Below are 19,972 nucleotides of genomic sequence, written 5' to 3' on the forward strand. Positions count from 1 at the left end.
ATAAAACAAACAAAAACCACTCTCCTTTGTACAAATAAAGAAAGGAAAATCACTTTAGTCACTGGACTAGCACGATGATTAAATTCGGCTGGGCAGACCCTGTGAAATGTCTGCCCTGGAAGTAGGCCTTGTCCCTGGCTCTGCTTTCTGGGAGAACTCTCCATGTCCCCTGTTCTCCAGGGTTTCTGGCTCCGCTTTCTAGAGGCTCCATTATCCTATGGAATGGGGCGTGGAGGAGAATGATCTTGGATTCCTACTTCCTTCATCACCCAGTTTTTGACGGGTAAATATGGGGTTCCAGGATTGTGTGGAGCCATGGACTTTTTACGTCAGTCTTGTGTTTTGTTTTGCTTTTTAATATGGAACACTTTATGAATTTGTGTGTCATCCTTGTGCAGGGGCCATACTAATCTTCTCTGTATCGTTCCAATTTTAGTACATGTGCTGCTGAAGCGAACACTCAGTCTTGTGTTCTTTCCGTAACATTGTTCCCTCAAAATCTTCATAGATATTGATTTAATTCCTTCAGTCACATGTGCCAGTGGCCAGAGCCAAAGACCGCAAAGTCCTTTTCTGTTTTTTCTTCAGATGTGGTACTCGGGCATACTTTTTTTTCTTTTTTTTGTTTTCACACTCATCTCCTCTCTCCTCTCTCTCCTCAAACCTTCCCTCTATTTCCTTCCTTCCTCCCCAACCCCATGTGAACTACTAAATAGTATGGAAAGCTTCTGATGAAGTTAAAAACAGTGCAAGGTTTAAATATGAAATTCCTTCTTCTTTTTTTGTTTTAGATGTTTAAGATACTCCTTTAGGAAAAAAAACCTTTTATTTGTTCCCAAAGCACAAAAATCACAAAATGTTCCATTTTGTCCTACTAGATCACATGTCAACCTGAAAACACAGAGGTATAAACAATGATTTTTATGATGTTTAGAATCTGGTCAAAATTCAAAGTGCAGCGAGAGTAGCTTGTCTCTACTCCACCGTGGTCTGGGCCTCTGCAGACGGGATGGGGTGGCACACTCAAAGTCTGAAAGAGGAAATCAATGCCCAGGCCTGCTTTATTCTCATGCGATTGGTGGCAGGTGCTGGCTATCTGCCAGAAAACAGTGTGAGACACTTGGTGTGGCCACATTCCCTGGGGTGATCTGGGCTTTCTCGAACATGGTGACTATTTTTCAAGAATTAGGGTTCCAAAAGAGCAACAGGGAAATACATGTTTTTTTTTTCGCGCTGTCATCTGTGAAGTCATTTTTTGGTTGAAGCAGACATAAAGATCTGCCCAGATTCAAAATGAATGAACATAATGTTACCACTCGATGGAAAGGTTTTCAAGTACATGGCAAAAAGAGCATATGAATTTGAGATATTTTTGCAGCCAGCTATCTTTGAGTATATTTTATTTAAATTAGTCAATGTCTAAAACATTTACTTCTTATTTTATATCTACTTTATTTTCTTTATTTATTTTTATTGTTAAATCATAGCTGTGTACATTGGTGAATCAAGGGGTACAATGTGCAGGTTTCATATACAATCTGAAATATTCTCATCAAACTGTTCAACATAGCCTTCATGGCATTTTCTTAGTTACTGTATGTTGGCGTTTGTATTCTGCATTTAGTAAGTTTCGCCTCTACCCATTCTAAGATGCACCGTAGGTGTGGCCCCACCTATTACCCTCCCTTCACCAAAACCTTCCCCCCCCTTCTGTTTCCTTGGCCCTTTCCCCATAGTCTTGTGCTATAGTTGGGTTATAGCCTTCATGTGAAAGCTATAATTTAGCTTCATAGTAGAGCTGAGTACATTGTATACTTTTTCTTCCATTCCTGAGATACTTTGCTAAGAAGAATATGTTCCAGCTGCATCCATGTAATGAATCTGAATATGGCTACTTTCATGGGCACGCTTACTAAAGTATGTTGAATTAAAAATAAAGTCCGGGCACGGTGGCTCACACCTGTAATCCCAGCACTCTGGGAGGCCGAGACGCGTGGATTGCCTTGGCCTCCCAGAGTGCTCAAGCTCACAAGGTCGAAACCAGCCTGAGCCAGAGCAAGACTTCGTCTCTAAAAAATAGCTGGGCTCGGGTGGAGCCTGTGGCTCAAAGGAGTAGGGCGCCGGCCCCATATACCAGAGGTGGAGGGTTCAAACCTGGCCTTCAGCCAAAAACTGCAAAAAAAAAAAAAAAAGTCTGGACTTTGTGGCAGGCACCTGTAATCCCAGGTACTTGGGAGGCTGAGGCAAGACAATCACTTGAGCCCAAGAGTTTGAGGTTGCTTTGAGCTATGATGCCACGGCACTCTACCAAGGATGACAAAGTGAGATTCTGTCTCTAATAATAATAATAAAATAATGTTAGATGTCAATATCTTGTAAATATATTTACAGGTATCCCGACACAGAAGGAATCATTCACAGCATATCTTGAAGGATATCATTCCTCCATTGGAACAACTGGTAAGTGATTATTTCATTATTATTGACTTACTACTACAAAAAAAAATTATCCCCAAACTTAGCAACTTAAAATAGCATGCATTTATTATCTCAAGTATGGCTTAGTGGAATACACCAGTTCAGTCTCTCAAAAGGTTACAATTAAGTGGTCAGACGGATCTGGGGTCAGATCTGAAGGTTTGACTGGGGTGTCTACTTTCCAGCTCACTTAGAAGAGCTTGGTGGCAGGGTTCAGTTTTTCCAGGTTATTGGCCAAAGACTGCTCTCAATTCCTGGCCATGTGGGCTTTTCCAGCCTGACAGTTTTTCTTCAGGGCACGCATGCTCAGAAGGTAAGAGAAAGAGACAGCTAGCAAGATGAAAGTTGCAGTCTCTTGTAACATAATTATGAAATTAACATCTCATCAACCTTGCCACATTATTTTGATAAGAAACAAGTCACTAAATTCAGTCCACACTCATGGAAAGGGGAATTACATGAATAATAAATTGCAGATTGTTGGGGGCCTACTGCAAATACTTACAGCTTTTTGTTTGTTGTTTAAGAAAAAAATTAATTCTTTGCCAGTAGACTCTGTAAGTCTGCTAGAGCAGAGCTTGTGTGTGTGTGTTGTATCCTAATGACTAGAAGAATGCCTGAAACATTGTAAATAGCATGAATAATGTACTAGAGATACATTAAAAACATATAAGCCCAACCTTCCTGACGTGCTATGATCCTTCTTTCTTTTAATGACCTTGTTTCTGACAAATACGAGATTCATATTCATACAGCTTGTCCTCACTGCAATATTCCACATTGGTCAACAAGCTCCGAGTCCAAGAGGCCTTCAGAATACTACTCCACGATGACTTTATTCGTATCCATCTCCATGTCTGTTGTCTCTGAGCTGGCTTATCCTCAACACTCCAATTTTTTTCTTTTCTAAGTTCAATTTCTTATCTTTCTTTGCTTTACTTCTCAATCCCTTCTCCTTTGCTTTTCCTAATTTTCCCCTCCCTTTATCTCTGGAGCCATCTCTATTTAGGCTTTTATCCCAATTGGTCCCCTCTTATCCAAGTCACTAATTGCCTCCCTATTGTTAAGTCCAACAGTAAATTCTTAGCTCTGTCCCTAATCTACTGCTTTGAGCATTTATCTCAATTGATAGCTGTCTTTTGGAAATATTTTTCTCATATGGCCACCAGTAAACTACTTTCTCATGGTTCTCCAATTAACTAAATGGTCACTTCTTTTCCATTTCCTTGGCTGATCCCTATTCACTGTGGAGCTCTGTTCTTCACTTTTTTTTCTTTCTCTCTATAGATGTTCCCTAGGACATCTCATTCAGAGTTATGGCTTTAGATATTATGTTATGCTAACCACTTCTAAGATCCCATTTCCAGCATGGACCACTGCCTTAAGCTCCAGTACTGTATACTATGGTGTTTTCACTCACATGTCTAATAGATGGGTGTACCAAAAGTCACCCCTAAAGTCACCATACACAGGAAAATGGGAAATCATAGCTAAATGGACCTTTATTTACAAAATATTCATCACAATATTTTATAAATAGGTGGCCAACTCATAGAGAATATTTTGTAAAATTTCATAATGACTATTTTGTAAATAAAGGTGCTTTTGGCTACAACTTCCCATTTCCCCTGAGTATGGTGACTTGAGGGATGACTTTTGGGATCTGTATATCTGAAATGTAGCATTTTTCCTCAAACCCATTCTGCCAGTTTCCTCTATTTCACAAGTTACCATCTCCATTCTTGCAGGTGCCTCAGCTAAAACTCTCACAGTCATCTTTCACTGCTGGCTTCTTTCAAAACAGAAACTTGAAGATCAAAGAACCCTGATTGCTCCTGTTCACCCAGACCCAGTTCACGTCTCAGCATCCTTACTCCATATCGTCTGTCACATTCATTGAAATAGCTTCTGTAAAGGACTTCCTGCCTTCAACTTTTCTCCCTACTGTTTATTTCCAACACAGCAGCCAGAGTGATCTTGATAAAATGTAAATACATTATGTCCCTTGTCTTGGTTGGTTTAGTGCTATAATAGTGTATCACAGATAGCATGGCTTATAAACAATGAAAGTTCACTTTTCACAGTTTTGGAAGCTGACTGGGTTCTGGAGAAGGCTGTTTTCTGGGCTGCAGATTTCAAATCACTGATTTCTCTTCCTCTCACGTGGCAGAAAAAGCAAGAGGGCTCTCTTGGGGACTCCTTTAAAAAGGTTCTAATCCCATTCTTGAGACACCACCCTCAGCAACCCAATTATCTCTCAAAGGCCCAACCTTTGAATACCATCACCTTGGGGCTTACTATCTTGACCCATTAATTCTAGGAGGACAGAAATATTTAATCCATAACATCACTCCTTGATTCAAATCCTCTCTGGTTTCTAGTCTACCATGGGTAAAAGCTGAAAAATGTCTAGCAGTTTAGTAAGCCCTGGAGGTTCCAGCTATCTCTCTGATCTCACCTTTCTCTTTTTTCTCTGGCTCATTGTGCTCCAACCAAGCTGCAGGCCATTCCACCTGTTAGGATGTTCCACCTGCCTTTTCCTCTGCCTGTTACAAAATAATTTATTTGATACCTGGAGATTTTTACACCTCATTTGTTTCCTTGATTCACAACTCTGCTTTAGTATCATCTTTTTTTATTTATTTCAGATTAATATCAGAGTACAAATGATTAGGTTACAGTGTTTGCATTTGTTAGGTAAAGTTCAAAAGTTCACGTCATAGTTGACCAGCACAGGGAGTGTGCTGTATACCCTTACATTGTGCCCTTTAGGTGAGACCACACCAACCTTCCTCCCTCCTTCCCCTTTACCTTCCCCCACTCACTTGAATTTCTTTGTGTTTTTCTCTCATGTGGGAAGTAGTTGTTTATCTATTGGGTTCTTATTAGTATTGCATGCATTGGTTACTTGCTTTTCCATTTTTTGTATTTTACTGAGAAGAATGTTCTTCAACTCCATCCAGGTAGATAACAAAGATTTAAAGTCTCCATCATTTTATGACTGAAAAGCATTCCGTGGTATACATAAACTACAGTTTATTAGTCCACTCTGAGTTAATGGGTCCTTGGGTTGATTCCATTTGATCCTGCAATCCCATTACTAGGTATCTACATGGAAGACAAAAAATCATTTTACCATAAGGACATTTGTACTAGGATGTTCATTGCAGCTCAATTCACTTTTTTTTATAGGTCTTCCCTAATCCCTCTTACAAAACAAATGAACAAACAAGAAACTCTACCATTTCCATTCACATTCATGTCTTCTGCTCTATAGACCTTCCAAGCATGTGACACACTACACAATTTCTTTTTATTTGTTGGTCGTCCCCCTACAATGTTAATTCTATGAGGACAAGGACATTGTCTGCTATGTTTATTACTCTATTATGAGGATCACTAGCACATGGTAAAGAGCCATTAAATACACATTGGATGAATGCATAATGAAAGTTAATAACTTTTGTTTTCACTTGTCAGACCTAGGTCTATACTTTGTACTTTCATTTATCTTATCCTATGTCATCAAGCACTCATTAGTCATTTATTCTAGGATGTCTCAGTGTCATCAGCGTCTTCCCAAACTGCCTCCCTTGTCCATGGAGCCCATTTCTGTTAGTAGAAACATTTACCTAAGCTTAGAACACATTATCTTTGGGTCTTTGATTTCCCACATGACCCTACCTGTAAGTCGCCAAATTCTGGAGCAATTTCCTTTCAGTGCTTGTGGTGGCCACATGCTTCTTTGCACATAAAAGCCCTGGCCCAGGGCTTCTGATCTTACCTCCCATAGCCCTCCATGCCTCTACAATCCTGGGGAGTGATTTCAGACCAACCTTCTGTATATAGAATGTCCATCACTTCACTTTCCTTGTCAAAACTTTCAGCATCTCCCAGTTTTCTGCATCATCAGGTTTACAGACTTCTCTCATGGCCCCTGATTTATGTTATTTATTATCTGCTCTCGAATACGTACCCTCAAGTCAGGAATAGTAACACTATTAAGACGTGACTCTTACACTAAAGGAGCTTGGATTTTCCATGGTAATTATAGTCCCTTCATAACAGGACATGTTCAGACATTATTTTGTGTTGTTCACTCTTACTTAATGGGTAATAGACTCATTCCATGGCTAGACTTTCAATGCCTCAAAGTTAGAGGCCATGACTTGTATTTTCTTTATTGTACTTACATTTATATTGCTTATGGCACCAGTGCTTGTTCAGGACAGACATATTTTTCACTTGATATAATAATAAGGTATTAAAGGTTTATTAAAATCATGTTGTTGATTGCAGACATTAATAAATATATGCATGATGTTTCTAGGGCAAGCTAACTTTTTCACTATAGTTAGATATTAACAATATCTTGTTTTGAAAATGAATTACATGGATCTCAACTTAGCATTTTCTCTGGAAAGTATTTCTCTGATTCCTCACATTTGAATTAGGTAGCCCTTCCTCAGTCCATCTCCCAATTCCTGTGTAGTCTTGAGTCCATCCCAGCACCATCACTCTAAAATTGCCTATTTCTTTTTTTTTCTTTTTTTTTTTTTTGAGACATAGTCTTACCTTGTTGTAGAGTGCCATAGCAACACAGCTCATAGCAGCCTCAAATTCTGTTGCTTCAGCCTCCTAAGTAGCTGGGACTACATGTATCCACCACAATGCCTGGCTATTTTTTTGGTCGTAGTTGTCATTGTTGTTTTAGTTGGTCCAGGCTGGGCTTGAACTCTCCAGCCTCCGGGTATGTGGCTGGCGCCCTAATCAATGAGTCTTCTTTTGGAGCTTTAAACTATTGGAAGGGAGGTCTGTGCCTCAGTCATTATTTCACTCTTAGGACATTATATAAAACGTGACACATTGAAGCTGTCTAACAAGTAAGAAAATAGGTACTTCATTTGCTCTGTAATTTTGCATATAACTGTGTTACACAGTAAATAAAGTACATACACACAATTATTTAAGAGCTAAATTTCATAAGAATAGTACATGCAAAGTTTGCTCTGCTGTATTAGATGAATCATGGGAAAAACTGGACTGAAAATGAGTCTCAGATTGTGTACCTGTGTGTGTGTAAATACATATGAACTATATTTCAGCAATGCCTTAAGCTGTCCTGACTATTTTGCATAAAATATAATTTTGAAATTTTAAAATCCAAATTATGGTTGTTCTTTAAATGTAAGTAGTAACTACTATGTAATTTTTAATTGTGCACCTCTTATGCCAGTATATTAAGCATAGGCTGATATTAGAGGAACCATTACATACAGTATTGAAAAATAGTTTTCTTTCTTTTTATTATTATTAAATCATAGCTGTGTAAATTAATGTGATCATGGGGCACCATACACTGGTTTTATAGACCGTTTGACACATTTTCATCACACTGGTTAACATAGCCTTCCTGGCATTTTCTTAGTTATTGTGTTAAGATATTTACATTCCACATTTACTAAGTTTCAAATATACCCTTGTAAGATGCACCACTGGTGTAATCCCACCAATCCCCTTACCTCTACCCACCTCCCCCCTCCCTCCCCTCCCTTCCCCCTTCCCCCTATTCTTAGGTTGTAACTGGGTTATAGCTTACATGTGAAAGCCATAAATTAGTTTCATAGTAGGGCTGAGTACATTGGATACTTTTTCTTCCATTCTTGAGATACTTTACTAAGAAGACTATGTTCCAGCTCCATCCATGTAAACATTAAAGAGGCAAAGTCTCCATCTTTCTTTAAGGCTGAATAATATTCCATGGTGTACATATACCACAATTTATTAATCAATTCATGAATCGATGGGCACTTGGGCTTTTTCCATGACTTAGCAATTATGAATTGGGCTGCAATAAACATTCTGGTACAAATATCTTTGTTATGTTGTGATTTTTGGTCTTCTGGGTATATGCCTAGTGGAGGAATTATAGGATTGAATGGCAGATCTATTTTTAGATCTCTAAGTGTTCTCCAAACTTCTTTCCAAAAAGAATGTAATTTGCCTTCCAACCAGCACTGTAGAAGTGTTCCCTTTTCTCCACAACCACGCCAACATCTCTGGTCTTGGGATTTGGTGATGTGGGCTAATGTTACTGGAGTTAGATGATATCTCAAAGTAGTTTTGATTTGCGTTTCTCTGATGATTAGGGATGATGAGCATTTTTTCATGTCTGTAGGCCATATGCCTGTCTCCTTCAGAGAAGTTTCTCTTCAAGTCCCTACCCAGCCTGCGATGGGATCACTTGTTCTTTTCTTGCTTATACATTTGAGTTCTCTGTGGATTCTGCTTATTAAACCTTTGTCGGAGACATGACCTGCAAATATCTTCTCCCATTCTGAGGGCTGTTTGCTTGCTTTACTTACTGTGTTCTTGGCTGTGAAGAAACTTTTAAGTTTGATCAGGTCCCAGTAGTGTATTTTTGAAGCTGCTTTAATTGCCCGGGGGGTTATACTCATAAAATATTCACCTAGACCAATTTCTTCAAGAGTTTTCCCTGTACTCTCTTCTAGTTTTTATGGTTTCATGTCTTAAGTTTAAATCTTTAATCCAGTGAGAGTCTACCTTAGTTAATGGTGAAAGGTGTGGGTCCAGTTTCAGTCTTCTACAGGTTGCCAGCCAGTTCACCCAGCACCGTTTGTTAAATAGGGAATCTTTTCCCCACTGAATGTTTTCGATTGGCTTTTCAAAAATCAAATAACAATAAGTAGCTGGATTCATCTCTTGGTTCTCTATTCTGTTCCAGACATCTACTTCTCTGTTTTTGTGTCAGTACCATGCTGTTTTGATCACTATCGATTTATAGTATAGTCTGAGGTCTGGTAGCATGATTTCTCCTGCTTTGTTTTTATTTCTGAGTAATGTCTTGGCTATTCGAAGTTTTTTCTGATTCCATATCAAACAAAGTATTATTTTTTCAAGATCTTTAAACTATGACAGTGGAGCTTTAATAGGGATTGCATTAAAATTGTATATTACCTTGGGTAGTATGGACATTTTAACAATGTTGATTCTTCCCAGCCAAGAGCATGGTATGTTTTTCCATTTGTTAACATTTTCAGCTATTTCTTTTCTTGGAATTTCATAGTTCTCTTTATACAGATCTTTCATGTCCTTTGTTAGATAAACTCCCAAATATTTCATCTTCTTTGGGACTACTGTGAATGGAATAGAGTCCTTAACTGTTTTTTCAGCTTGACTATTGTTGGTGTATATAAAGGCTACCGATTTATGAATGTTGATTTTGTAACCTGAGACGCTGCTGTATTCCTTGATCACTTCTAAGAGTTTTTTAGTAGAATCCCTGGTGTTTTTCAGATACACAATCATATTGTCTGCAAAGAGTGAAAGTTTGATCTCTTCTGACCCTATATGGATACCCTCGATCACCTTTTCTTCCCTAATTGTGGTGGGAAAAACTTCCATTACAATGTTAAAGAGCAGTGGAGACAATGGGCAGCCTTGTCTGGGTCTGATCTGAGTGGAAATGATTTCAATTTAACTCTATTCAATATGATATTGGCTGTGGGTTTGCTGTAGATGGTCTCTATCAGTTTAAGAAATGTCCCTTCTATACCAATTTTTCTTAAGTGTTCTGATCATAAAGGGATGCTGTATATTATCAAAAGCTATTTCTGGATCAATTGAGAGAATCATATAGTCTTTGGTTTTTAATTTGTTTATGTGCTGAATAATACTTATAGATTTATGTATATTGAACCAGCCTTGAGACCCTGGGATAAAACCAACTTGGTCATGATGTATAAATTGTTTGATGTGTTGCTGGATTCTGTTTGTTAGGATATTGTTGAATATTTTTTCATCTATATTCATTAGTGATATTGGTCTATAATTTTCTTTTCTTGTTGGGTCTTTCCTGGTTTGGGGATCAGGGTGATGTTTGCTTCATAGAACATGTTGGGTAGTCTTCCTTCTTTTTCTACATTTTGGAACAGGTTGAGTAATATAGATACTAATTCCTTTTTACAGGTTTGGTAGAATTCTGATGTGAAGCCATCTGGTCCTGGGCTTTTCTTTTTAGGGAGATTTTGTATGATGATACTATTTCAGAACTTGATATGGGCCTGTTCAAAATTTCCCACTTGATTCTGGCTAAGTCTTGGAAGGTGATCTACTTCCAAGTATTGGTCAATTTCTTTCAGATTTTCATATTTCTGATAATAAATTTTCTTTAATATTCATTAAGGATTTTTTGAATTTCTGAGGAGTCTGTTGTTATTTCGCCTTTGTCATTTCTGATTGATGAGATTAGAGATTTTACTCTTTTTTTCCCTGGTTAGGTTAGCCAAAGGTTTATCTATTTTTTTGAGCTTTTCAAAAAACAACTTTTTGATTTATTTTTCTGTTGTATAATTCTTTTGTTTTCAATTTCATTTAATTCTGCTCTAGTTTTGGTTATTTCTTTTCTTCTACTGAGTTTGGGGTTGGAATGTTCTTCCTTTTCCAGTTGCTTGAATGTCCCATTAAGTTGTTAACTTCCTCTCTTTCCGTTCTCTTGAGGAAGGCTTGCAGTGCTATAAATTTCCCTCTTAGGACTGCCTTTGCGGTATCCCAGAGGTTCTGATAATTCCTGTCTTCATTGTCCTTTTGGCCCAAAAATTTGGCAATTTCCTTCTTAATCTCATCTCTGACCCAGCTATCATTCAGCATAAGGTTATTTAACTTCCATGTTTTTGTAGGAGTATGCAGATTTCTGTTGTTACTGAGCTCAACTTTTATTCCATGGTGGTCCCAGAAGATGCAAGGAATAATTTCTATTCCTTTAAATTTACTGAGGTTAGACTTGTGACCTAAGATGTGATCAATTTTGGAGTATGTTCTGTGGGCTGATGAGAAGTATGTGTATTCAGTTTTGTTTAGATGTCTGCTAAATACAAATGTTGGATGGTTAGGTTTAAATCTAAAATTTCTTTTGTCAGCTTCTTTTTGGAGGATTGATCCAACACTGTCAAAGGAGTGTAGAAATCTCCAACTATTATGGAGCTGGAGGAAATCAAGTTGCTCATGTCTGTTAGAGTTTCTCTTATAAATTGAGGTGCATTCTGGTTGGGTGCCTAAATATTAATAATTGAAATCTCATCATATTGAATATTACCCTTAAAAAATACGAAGTGACGATTCTTATTCTTCCTTACTTTTGTTGGTTTAAAGCCTATTGTATCTGCAAATAGAATTGCAACACCTGCTTTTTTCTGATTACCATTTGCCTGAAATATGGATGACCATCCTTTCACCCTGACACTTTCTTTATCTTTTAAGGTAAGATGTGACTCTTGTATGCAGCAAATATCTGGCCTGATATCCAATCAGCTAACCTGTGCCTCTTTAGAGGACAGTTTAAGCAGTTCACATTAATGGAGAATATTGATAAGTCTTGTAGAATTTTGGGTATTGAGTTTTTCGAATGTCCAGTGGACATTTTTAATTTTTTTGCCACTGTGGTAGTTGGAGTTTGATCAAGAGTTTCTGAGTGAGTTTACTTTTGTGGTAGAGGATTAGGCTGGTCATTATGGAGGATAGGTCTGAGAATATCCTGAAGAGCTGGTTTGATTATGGCAAATTTCCTCAACATATGAATGTCTTTAAAGTATTTAATTTCTCCATCATAAATGAAACTCAGTTTAGTTGGATTCAGGATCAGGGGTTGAAAGTTATTTTGCTTTAGAATATTAAAAGTCAATGACCATCCTCTTCTGGCTTGAAAAGTTTTAGCAGAAAGATCAGCAATCATTCAAATATTCTTTCCTTTGTAGGTAATGGATTCCTTACTTCTGGCTGCTTTCAGAATTTTCTCCTTCATATTAACTTTAGTGAAGTTAATTATGATATGCCTAGGGGATGTCTTATTCAGATTGAGTTGTGCTGGGGTTCTGAAACTGTCTGCTATCTGAATTTCGGAATCTCTTGGCATGTCTGGAAAATTCTCTTTCATAATTTTATGGAGAAGGGCGTCAGTGCCTTGTGAGGCCACTTCATCACTTTCAGGGATTCCAATGAGGTGGATATTCACCTTCTTTGAATTATGCCAGAGCTCTGTGAGAGAATGATCCACTTTTGCTCTCCATTTCTCTTCCTCTTTGAGAGTTTGGGAGCATTCAAAGGCTTTGTCTTCAATGTCAGAAATCCTTTCTTCTGCTTGCTCCACTCTGTTACTGAGGGATTCTACTGTATTTTTCAGATCTTTGAGGGTTGCAAATTCTTGCTTCAGTGTGTCAAAATCTTTGGTGGTTTTATCTTTAAATTCGTTAAATTCTTGAGATAATTTTTGAATTTCTCCTCAAATTTCTAATTCCAACATTTGAATTGCTCTTCAAATTTCTATCTCCAAATTTTCCTCTATCTATTAATCTTGTTTGCAATCTAAATTCTGAATGTGATTTCTGACATCTCGGCCAGCTCTTTATGAATGGGGTCTTCAGTTACATCTGCCATATTTTTTCTTGGGGGGAGTGGGGGTTGATCTCTGCTGGTTATTCATGTTACCAGAGTTTTTCCACTGATTCCGCTCCACAATTGTTTTACACTGTTTGATTTTTTCCCCTGGAGCTTTGTCAAAGACCTGTACAGTGCTATGGCCTGAGAAACTTGGGACCTGTTTGGTGTGGTGGGGCTAAGTGGTTCTGTCTTGTTTTCAGCTAGTCTCTGTTCGACCCTAGTGAAACAGTTACTTTGGGATGAAGTTTCAGCTGTGGAGAAATACCAGCAATTAAGTCACCCTGCCCCCCACAGGCAACAATGGAAAAGGAAAATCAAACCTTCCTACAACCACACACCCAGGGCACCACCTGAATAGTCCTTGGGCAACTGGCTCAGTTCAAAAGGTCCAAATCAATTGTTTCAGTCAGCCCCTGTCTCAGGTGGGAGAGTTTAGAAAGTCTCTGGCAACTGGTTCACAGGTGTCTGGTGATACTCAGATATGGCTTGCTCCAGTGCTCCATGGAGTCAGGAGGACCCACCCAGCAAATAGATCAGTCTGGGAAGGTTGATGCCTCCTTCCCCACCTTGTACTCTGTCACACCCAGTCATTGATAGCCCCTCAGGGCTGTGAAGCAGTTGCCTGTAGTGAACAGGTACTCCAAGGGCTTGCACCTACCTGAATCACAAGAAAATCTATTTCTGCTCAGCCAGGCTGCTGCGCTCTGCCTCTATCTAGCAGGGGAGGTGAGGCCTGACAACCCTGGGCACTTAATGGAGGCTGGGGGGTGTTCACTCAGTTCCAGCCCCACCTCTGATTTATGTTACTGACAGAACAGAACAGAACAACTTTGCAGGAATTTGTTTCTGTCCCTGCTGAATTCCCCTACAGAAGAGAAGCTGTTTTGAGTTCCCAGACCTTGCGCCTTAGGCCCTGTCTTTGCTCCTGCAGGTTCATGTTCAGTTACCTGTCAGTTCTAGCCTTCTGTCTTCCTCTGTCTATAGGCTGATGATCCCCTGAAGGCTGGGTGCTCTTAGGCTCAGTAACATGGTCCTCTTGGTCAGCCCTGCCCTGGGAACTTCCTGGCTCTGCGCGTGCGTTTCCAGTCCTCGTGCTCCACCCAGGCCGGTACCGCCTCAGGCAAACCCTTTACTCATGGGGTCTGCGTTTCTGTTTCCTTTGTGGTTCCCACCTGAGTAGATACCCGGCCTCCTCTGGTTGCCCAGGGAGACAGGGGGTGTGGTTTCAGAATATCCGGGAGTGAGCCCTATTGTTGCCAAAAGAGGGCTGCTGGTCTGTGCCTCAGGGCACCGCTGCTCCAGTGTGGTTTCCTCTCAACTGACCGTCCTCTCCTCACTCCCGTGCTGCAGAGTCAGCACTGACCAGCTGCAGTTTAGGCCCTATCCACACCCCTTGAGAAATCACCCAAGAATCTGTACTCCTGGTGGACAGGCCTCCAGACCTCAGAGTGAGAGTGGAGGGGCTTGCTGGGAGCTCAGAGTTGCCGGTAGAGAATATATACAGTTTTATACAGTTTTATGCCTGGCAGGAGAATGCTGTGGCACCCTAGAAGGTGAGGTAGGTCCAGTTTATAGAGGGTCTCTCCCGTGGAATGTAGTGGGAGGACCATTGAACTCTGCTCATTTGTTTTTGGGGCACTCTGAGCCATTCTCATGGGGGAGGGGACTCCTGTCCACTTGGTGATGGACTTTGTACCTTTTGTTTGTATCCTTGGGGTCGCAGCTTGCCTCAGCGGGGTGGATGTGCGTTCTTCAACCTTCTCTCTTGGTGCAGCTCTAATCCACCAGGTTACTTGCTAAATTTCTGACCTTTAACTCTCCTTCTGGACGGGAACCTCTGTGGAAAGCTGGCTTCAGTCAGCCATCTTGTCTCCATCCCCCACCACTCCAAATAGTTTTCCTAATTTACCTTCCTAACATTAAGGATTTTTCAAAAGAAACGAAACCCATTTTGAATATCCCAAATTTTAGATAGTATATTAATAGCTAATAGATCCATGTGCTCAATACTCTATTCTCACCCAGATAATTTTGGAAAGGTGATGGGAAGCACTGCTAAAGAGAAGCAAGAACAATAATTTTGCAAACTCTTTAGAGTGCAATTTCTCTAAATTGCTCTGTCTGCATATGTGCATATTTCTCTGTTCTCTCTTCCTCTCTCTCTTTCCCTCTTTCTCAGACACACACAGAGGCACTAGTTCTATAAACTTTTGGAAGTAGGGATCAGTTTACTCCTTAATCCTGACTTGGTTTCCCTGGTTCCTCTCTCTCAGTACTTATCTTGCTGTATTCAAGTATTTTGAACACAGATAATATTTAACTTTTATCTATCAATTTCCACTTGTATTGAATTTCTTATTTAATGTCACTTTAAAGACAAAAACACTACCTTTGCCCCAAACTTTTATTTATGAATTATACATTATGGTGAACAATGCCAAAATAATTACCCATTCCCCTAAGCAACACATCTGATTAATTGTAGACTATCCATTATCATTCACACCAAAACTGGAATTATTTTCCAGGACCTGCAAAATTTTCTTTACATCTGACTAATGTGACCTTATTTATATTATTTTACCTAGACTCACATAGTCTCCCCACAACTCAGGAATGTTCCTTAATCTCATCTTTCTAGCTGTTCTTACTTCACCAGGCCTTATTGTTGTTTCCAGAATTATCCATAGATTTTTGTAGTAGTTTGCCCTGACAGTGCCTACCAGGATGAGCTATCATATATGGAACAATATACATTGAAACATTTTAGAAAATTAATAAAATCCTTTAAGTCAGTATTATTCATAATGCTTACTATATGGATCATTAAGCTTATTTATTCTAAAATGTTGTGCCATATAAATCTCATTTCCTTTATCACCCATTTTAAGAGACCTCTCCTGAACATTCTCCTATCAGCTCAATCCTCTTTAGAGGAAAATGATTCACTTTATAACATGAAATTGTCATGTGGATGTGGCAGTAGATACACCCTTTGGGAGCCAGGCTTCATCTTTCGGTGTTCCCTTTAATAAAGTAAATTGTGATCAACATGGTTAAACAGAAGAATGATGCATCATTTCTTTTGAATTTTTGCCAAAATATATTCCTAATTTGAGTCCAAAAACTCATGGTGGAAACTACCGAGTCACTGACAGGTGATGTTATGCACACCTCATGTATACAAATCCATAGGTTTTCAGTGGAAGATACTGAATTCATTTTTGAGATTCAGTATGGTTGCTAACCAAATGCTATAAGGCAGCAATAATTTTAAACATGAAACATAAAATGCACTAATATACATTTGTTTCCTGACCCTCTTTATTCCATATTATAACTGTTCATGAGCCCTAATTATTTTCAGGGCACTTTTCCCTTTTCCCTTGAAAGAAAAATAACCCTGTTTATAACAAGTTAAATCTTTATCTTCTTTATTTTTATCAACAGAGTATAAAACATGTCTATGGATAACCCTGCAGGAGTCAAAAGCCTGTGGCAAGTTTTAGAGACTCATCTGCTACCTCCTGAGCTAGGAGGATTTTGAGGACAGAGCTCAGGAAGTTGCCATGGCTTGGGGGCAAAGCAGGCTTTTGCAGATAAACCTTAAGTCACAGATTCTACCTTATGGAGCCAGATATCATTTTGTGGATTAATTAATACTTGTGAGGGCTTTAAGCATGAAAGACATTGTGATAATATAATGTTTTCTTATTTTGAAACAAAGGACAGCCACTTTGGGGAAATAATTCTATTCATGAAGCTGGGCTTTCCTTAAATTGCAAAGGAAAAAAATCCAAATGTTCTTTAGTCTTTCAAAATTCTACTTTGGTAAGACAAAATTTGGTTTTCTGAAATATCCCTCCAGATCTTCAAGCTGTTAATAATAAGTGATAGAATTTAATAAGGCGAATAGAAATGGCCTCCGAGTTTTCATAGTTTGGATTGCAATTCCTTTTCTTAAGCAGAAGCAGAGTTATTAATTCAAGTGTTTGTTGAGGCCATCCCTGGGCAAGGCACCGTGCTAGGCTTTGCAATGATATGCTAACTGACCATGTCCTTTTCTCAAGGAGCTTTCAGTCTAGGAATGTACACAAGTATTAAACAAGTAAAGAAAGGCATGATTCTATCTAAGATGTTAGAAAACAAGTTTCTATGAGAGGAGACTCTCCCATGTGGGATAAAGTAGTCATGAAAGCCCTCTTTGAAAGGGATAGTTAAATTGAGATTTGTAGGATAGAGCAAAAGAATGGAAGAAAGAATAATGTTGGAGGCAGAAGGAAGAACAAGTCTAAGGGTCAAAGTTATTACATTTGAAAAACTCCAAGAACACTTTATCAGCTAGAATATCATAAGCAAGGCAAACAAGTCCAGAGTCCTGGGGAGACAGAGGCAGGGCTTAAATTCTGAAGGGCAATGGAGTGATGGTAAAAAGTTTGAAGCTGCTGAAATAACAAGTTATAGTACTGCGCCCATCCAGGCCCACAGTTAAAATTCATTTAACTCTAGATGGAGTAGAGAAAGAACACACACAACAGCAAAGGCCATTGACATTGAGCAATTCTTTCTTCCCTAGACTGAAATTAGGTTATGACCCAGCAATTGAATTACGCTAATAAGTTGTCCAGACAGTAACCGGGAAGACTTTTCTCACTGATATTCAATGACAGGCAATGAATGAGTAACATATTTAAATCAAAGACCCAGAGAAATAGAATTCAGGGAAGAAGAAGAGAGAAACTCAGGGGGATGAAGAAGAGATGAGATACAGGAAAAGCTTCCAGAAGACTGAAGAAAGGTCTTGAGATAGAAAAAGTTGCCTTCATCATCTTGATTCCCAAACAGAGCCTGGATTTCTTGATGAGGACCAAATGAAGCATAGTGGTTGCAAGATGAAAGGCTCAGGAAAAAGGCTCACGGGGGTTCTTAAACATCAAATAGTAGCATTTTCAAGATGGCATTTTGATGAGTTAGGGGTAAATAAATCAGAGACATGTGGATAGAATTTCCCTTGAAATACACACGGGTTTAATATGCTGGAGAAAAGCACTTGGCAAAGCAAAACATTTGTGTTGCCAAACTCAATAGGAAAAATGGTTGAAGACAATTCAGCGAAATCCCATGTCGATTCTGAGTGAGACAAAGTTATTAAGAGAGGGAGAAAATCCATGAAAGGATTACTTACAAATATACTAAAGAGTAAAAATAAGTTGCAATGAGCAAACTACGCCTAATTTTGAGATCTGAAATCAAGATCAGCTTCTCAAGAATTTCTTTAGTATTTTTGGTTGCTCCTTTCTGGGCACTGCTCAAGTATGACACAAAATCATTTTCTTTTGCTTTTATTCTACTCTCCTTTTTATGTAATCATTGTATCCAACTTGAGGGTTTTGGTTTACCAGTTTTAGAAGTATGCATACACAACAAGTTATATATTTACATTAGGTAAACGCATCATGTTGCACCTCTAAAAGCATCATATTTCAATTCTCAAGCTATATTATGGGTAAATTAAGCATTTAGCCAATGTCAGAAAATTATTGGTACTTTATATGATATACAGATAAGCTAGTTTTAAGGTGATTTTTTTTCCTGTTTTCAATTCTGTTCTTCATGGATTGTGTCCATTATAAGTCTACATACACAGTCAGCAGATCAAATATAGCAAGCAAGGCAGAGGCAGCATAGAAATAATCAGAAACTGAGACAAAAACGTAAGCAGTGAGTCCCAAAGAGGAAAAGGGTACAATTTCAAGGCAATGTCAAGAAAAGAAAAGCAATAGAAAGAAGAAAGACAGAAATAGCTATTTCTGTGGGTAGTAGAGAAGTAAAAAAGAGATTTAAGAAGGAAAGAGAAGCATCATTGGGGGTAAAGTGATGTAATCAAATGTGTCCTCATTCTGAGCTTTTTAATAGAAACCATTGAAACAAATGAGATTACCAGCAAAGTACTGCGATCCATTAAAAGTGTAGAAAAAGTATAGCAGCTGCCTCATTATTAAATAGGAATATAATTAAATGCTAAATCTGTTTGATAATTATAGTGGCCCAGGGATGTGGTTATGGAGGGATGATGCAAAATTCTTTTGGAGCAAGGTCAGTCAGACAGACCATTTCCCTGGGTGATGCTACTTCAAAGGGATCATCTCAGTTTACAGCAGGGGCCTGTCTCAGCTTTGTGGATCCAGACACCTCATATTTATCAATACTGTTAGTGTTTACAGAGATGATCGTCGTTTGCAAGTATCTCATGGTAGATAATGAGGAATATTCTGATGCTGACTATTTAAGTCACCCGCTTTCTACATCAAAGGACCTAGAAAGCAGAATTAGAAGTCAGATGGTTGCCAACGAACACAGAATCAGAACAAAGGGGAGGAGACCAATAGCTTAAATATAGCAGAGCAAGTGTTATAAGGATAGGGCTGTGTGGTTCTGGAGTTAAAAGCCAAACCCTTCTCAGCAAAATCTGGTGAAAGTTTCAGACTGATTTTATTTCCATTTATAAACATGTATTTTAACATACCTTTTGGGGGGATTAGTATATATAAAAACACATTGTTTGCAATCATGTCTGAGAACAACATAAAGCCTTCCTATAAAAAAATTGCAGTGTCTGCACGTATGGTTAACAGGCTGGCCTTTCTGCCATGATTGTTACCATTAATCAAAGGTTGTCTTCTGTTCCCCTGTCTTGTCTGTCACTGCCTCCCCCCACATAGATTGATAAACAGGTGCTATCTGGATATATCACTGCCATTCATTCTTCTCATCTGTATCTTGACGTAGATGTGTCTGCTGAGCACTTCCTCAATGCTGGCAGACTGGCTGGCATCCAATCTGAACAAATTGCTGATCTTTCCAGTCATTTGATGTTAAGTAGGGCTTTGAAGGAACGTTGGACAAATAGCTCAAGAAACAAGATTTAGCATCTCAAGATTGGTTGACATTTCTTAAGTATACATAGTTTAGGAAGTGCTATTGGTTTAAAGAACTTCAATTTGGTCTAGACTTTGGCATGTAGAAAGCTAAATTTCTA

General features: G+C 38.7%; 1 protein-coding gene and 1 non-coding gene across 2 annotated transcripts in view; one reads left to right on the forward strand and one right to left on the reverse strand.

The window, feature by feature from the left end:
- Positions 1 to 353: 353 nt before the first annotated feature.
- LOC128590964 (U6 spliceosomal RNA) lies at positions 354 to 460 on the reverse strand. The gene has a single exon (XR_008381422.1). It is a non-coding gene; the product is annotated as a U6 spliceosomal RNA (small nuclear RNA).
- Positions 461 to 1,009: 549 nt separating this feature from the next.
- ARHGAP15 (Rho GTPase activating protein 15) overlaps positions 1,010 to 19,972 on the forward strand; it is a 624,230-nt gene continuing 605,267 nt past the window's right edge. The window contains exons 1-2 of the mRNA XM_053596459.1: positions 1,010 to 1,111; positions 2,392 to 2,460. Coding sequence (XP_053452434.1) covers positions 1,010 to 1,111; positions 2,392 to 2,460 — 171 coding nt within the window. The remainder of the gene's footprint in view (positions 1,112 to 2,391; positions 2,461 to 19,972) is intronic.

The sequence above is a fragment of the Nycticebus coucang genome, chromosome 7 (assembly GCF_027406575.1).
Source record: "Nycticebus coucang isolate mNycCou1 chromosome 7, mNycCou1.pri, whole genome shotgun sequence".
Classification (NCBI taxonomy): Eukaryota; Metazoa; Chordata; class Mammalia; order Primates; family Lorisidae; genus Nycticebus; species Nycticebus coucang.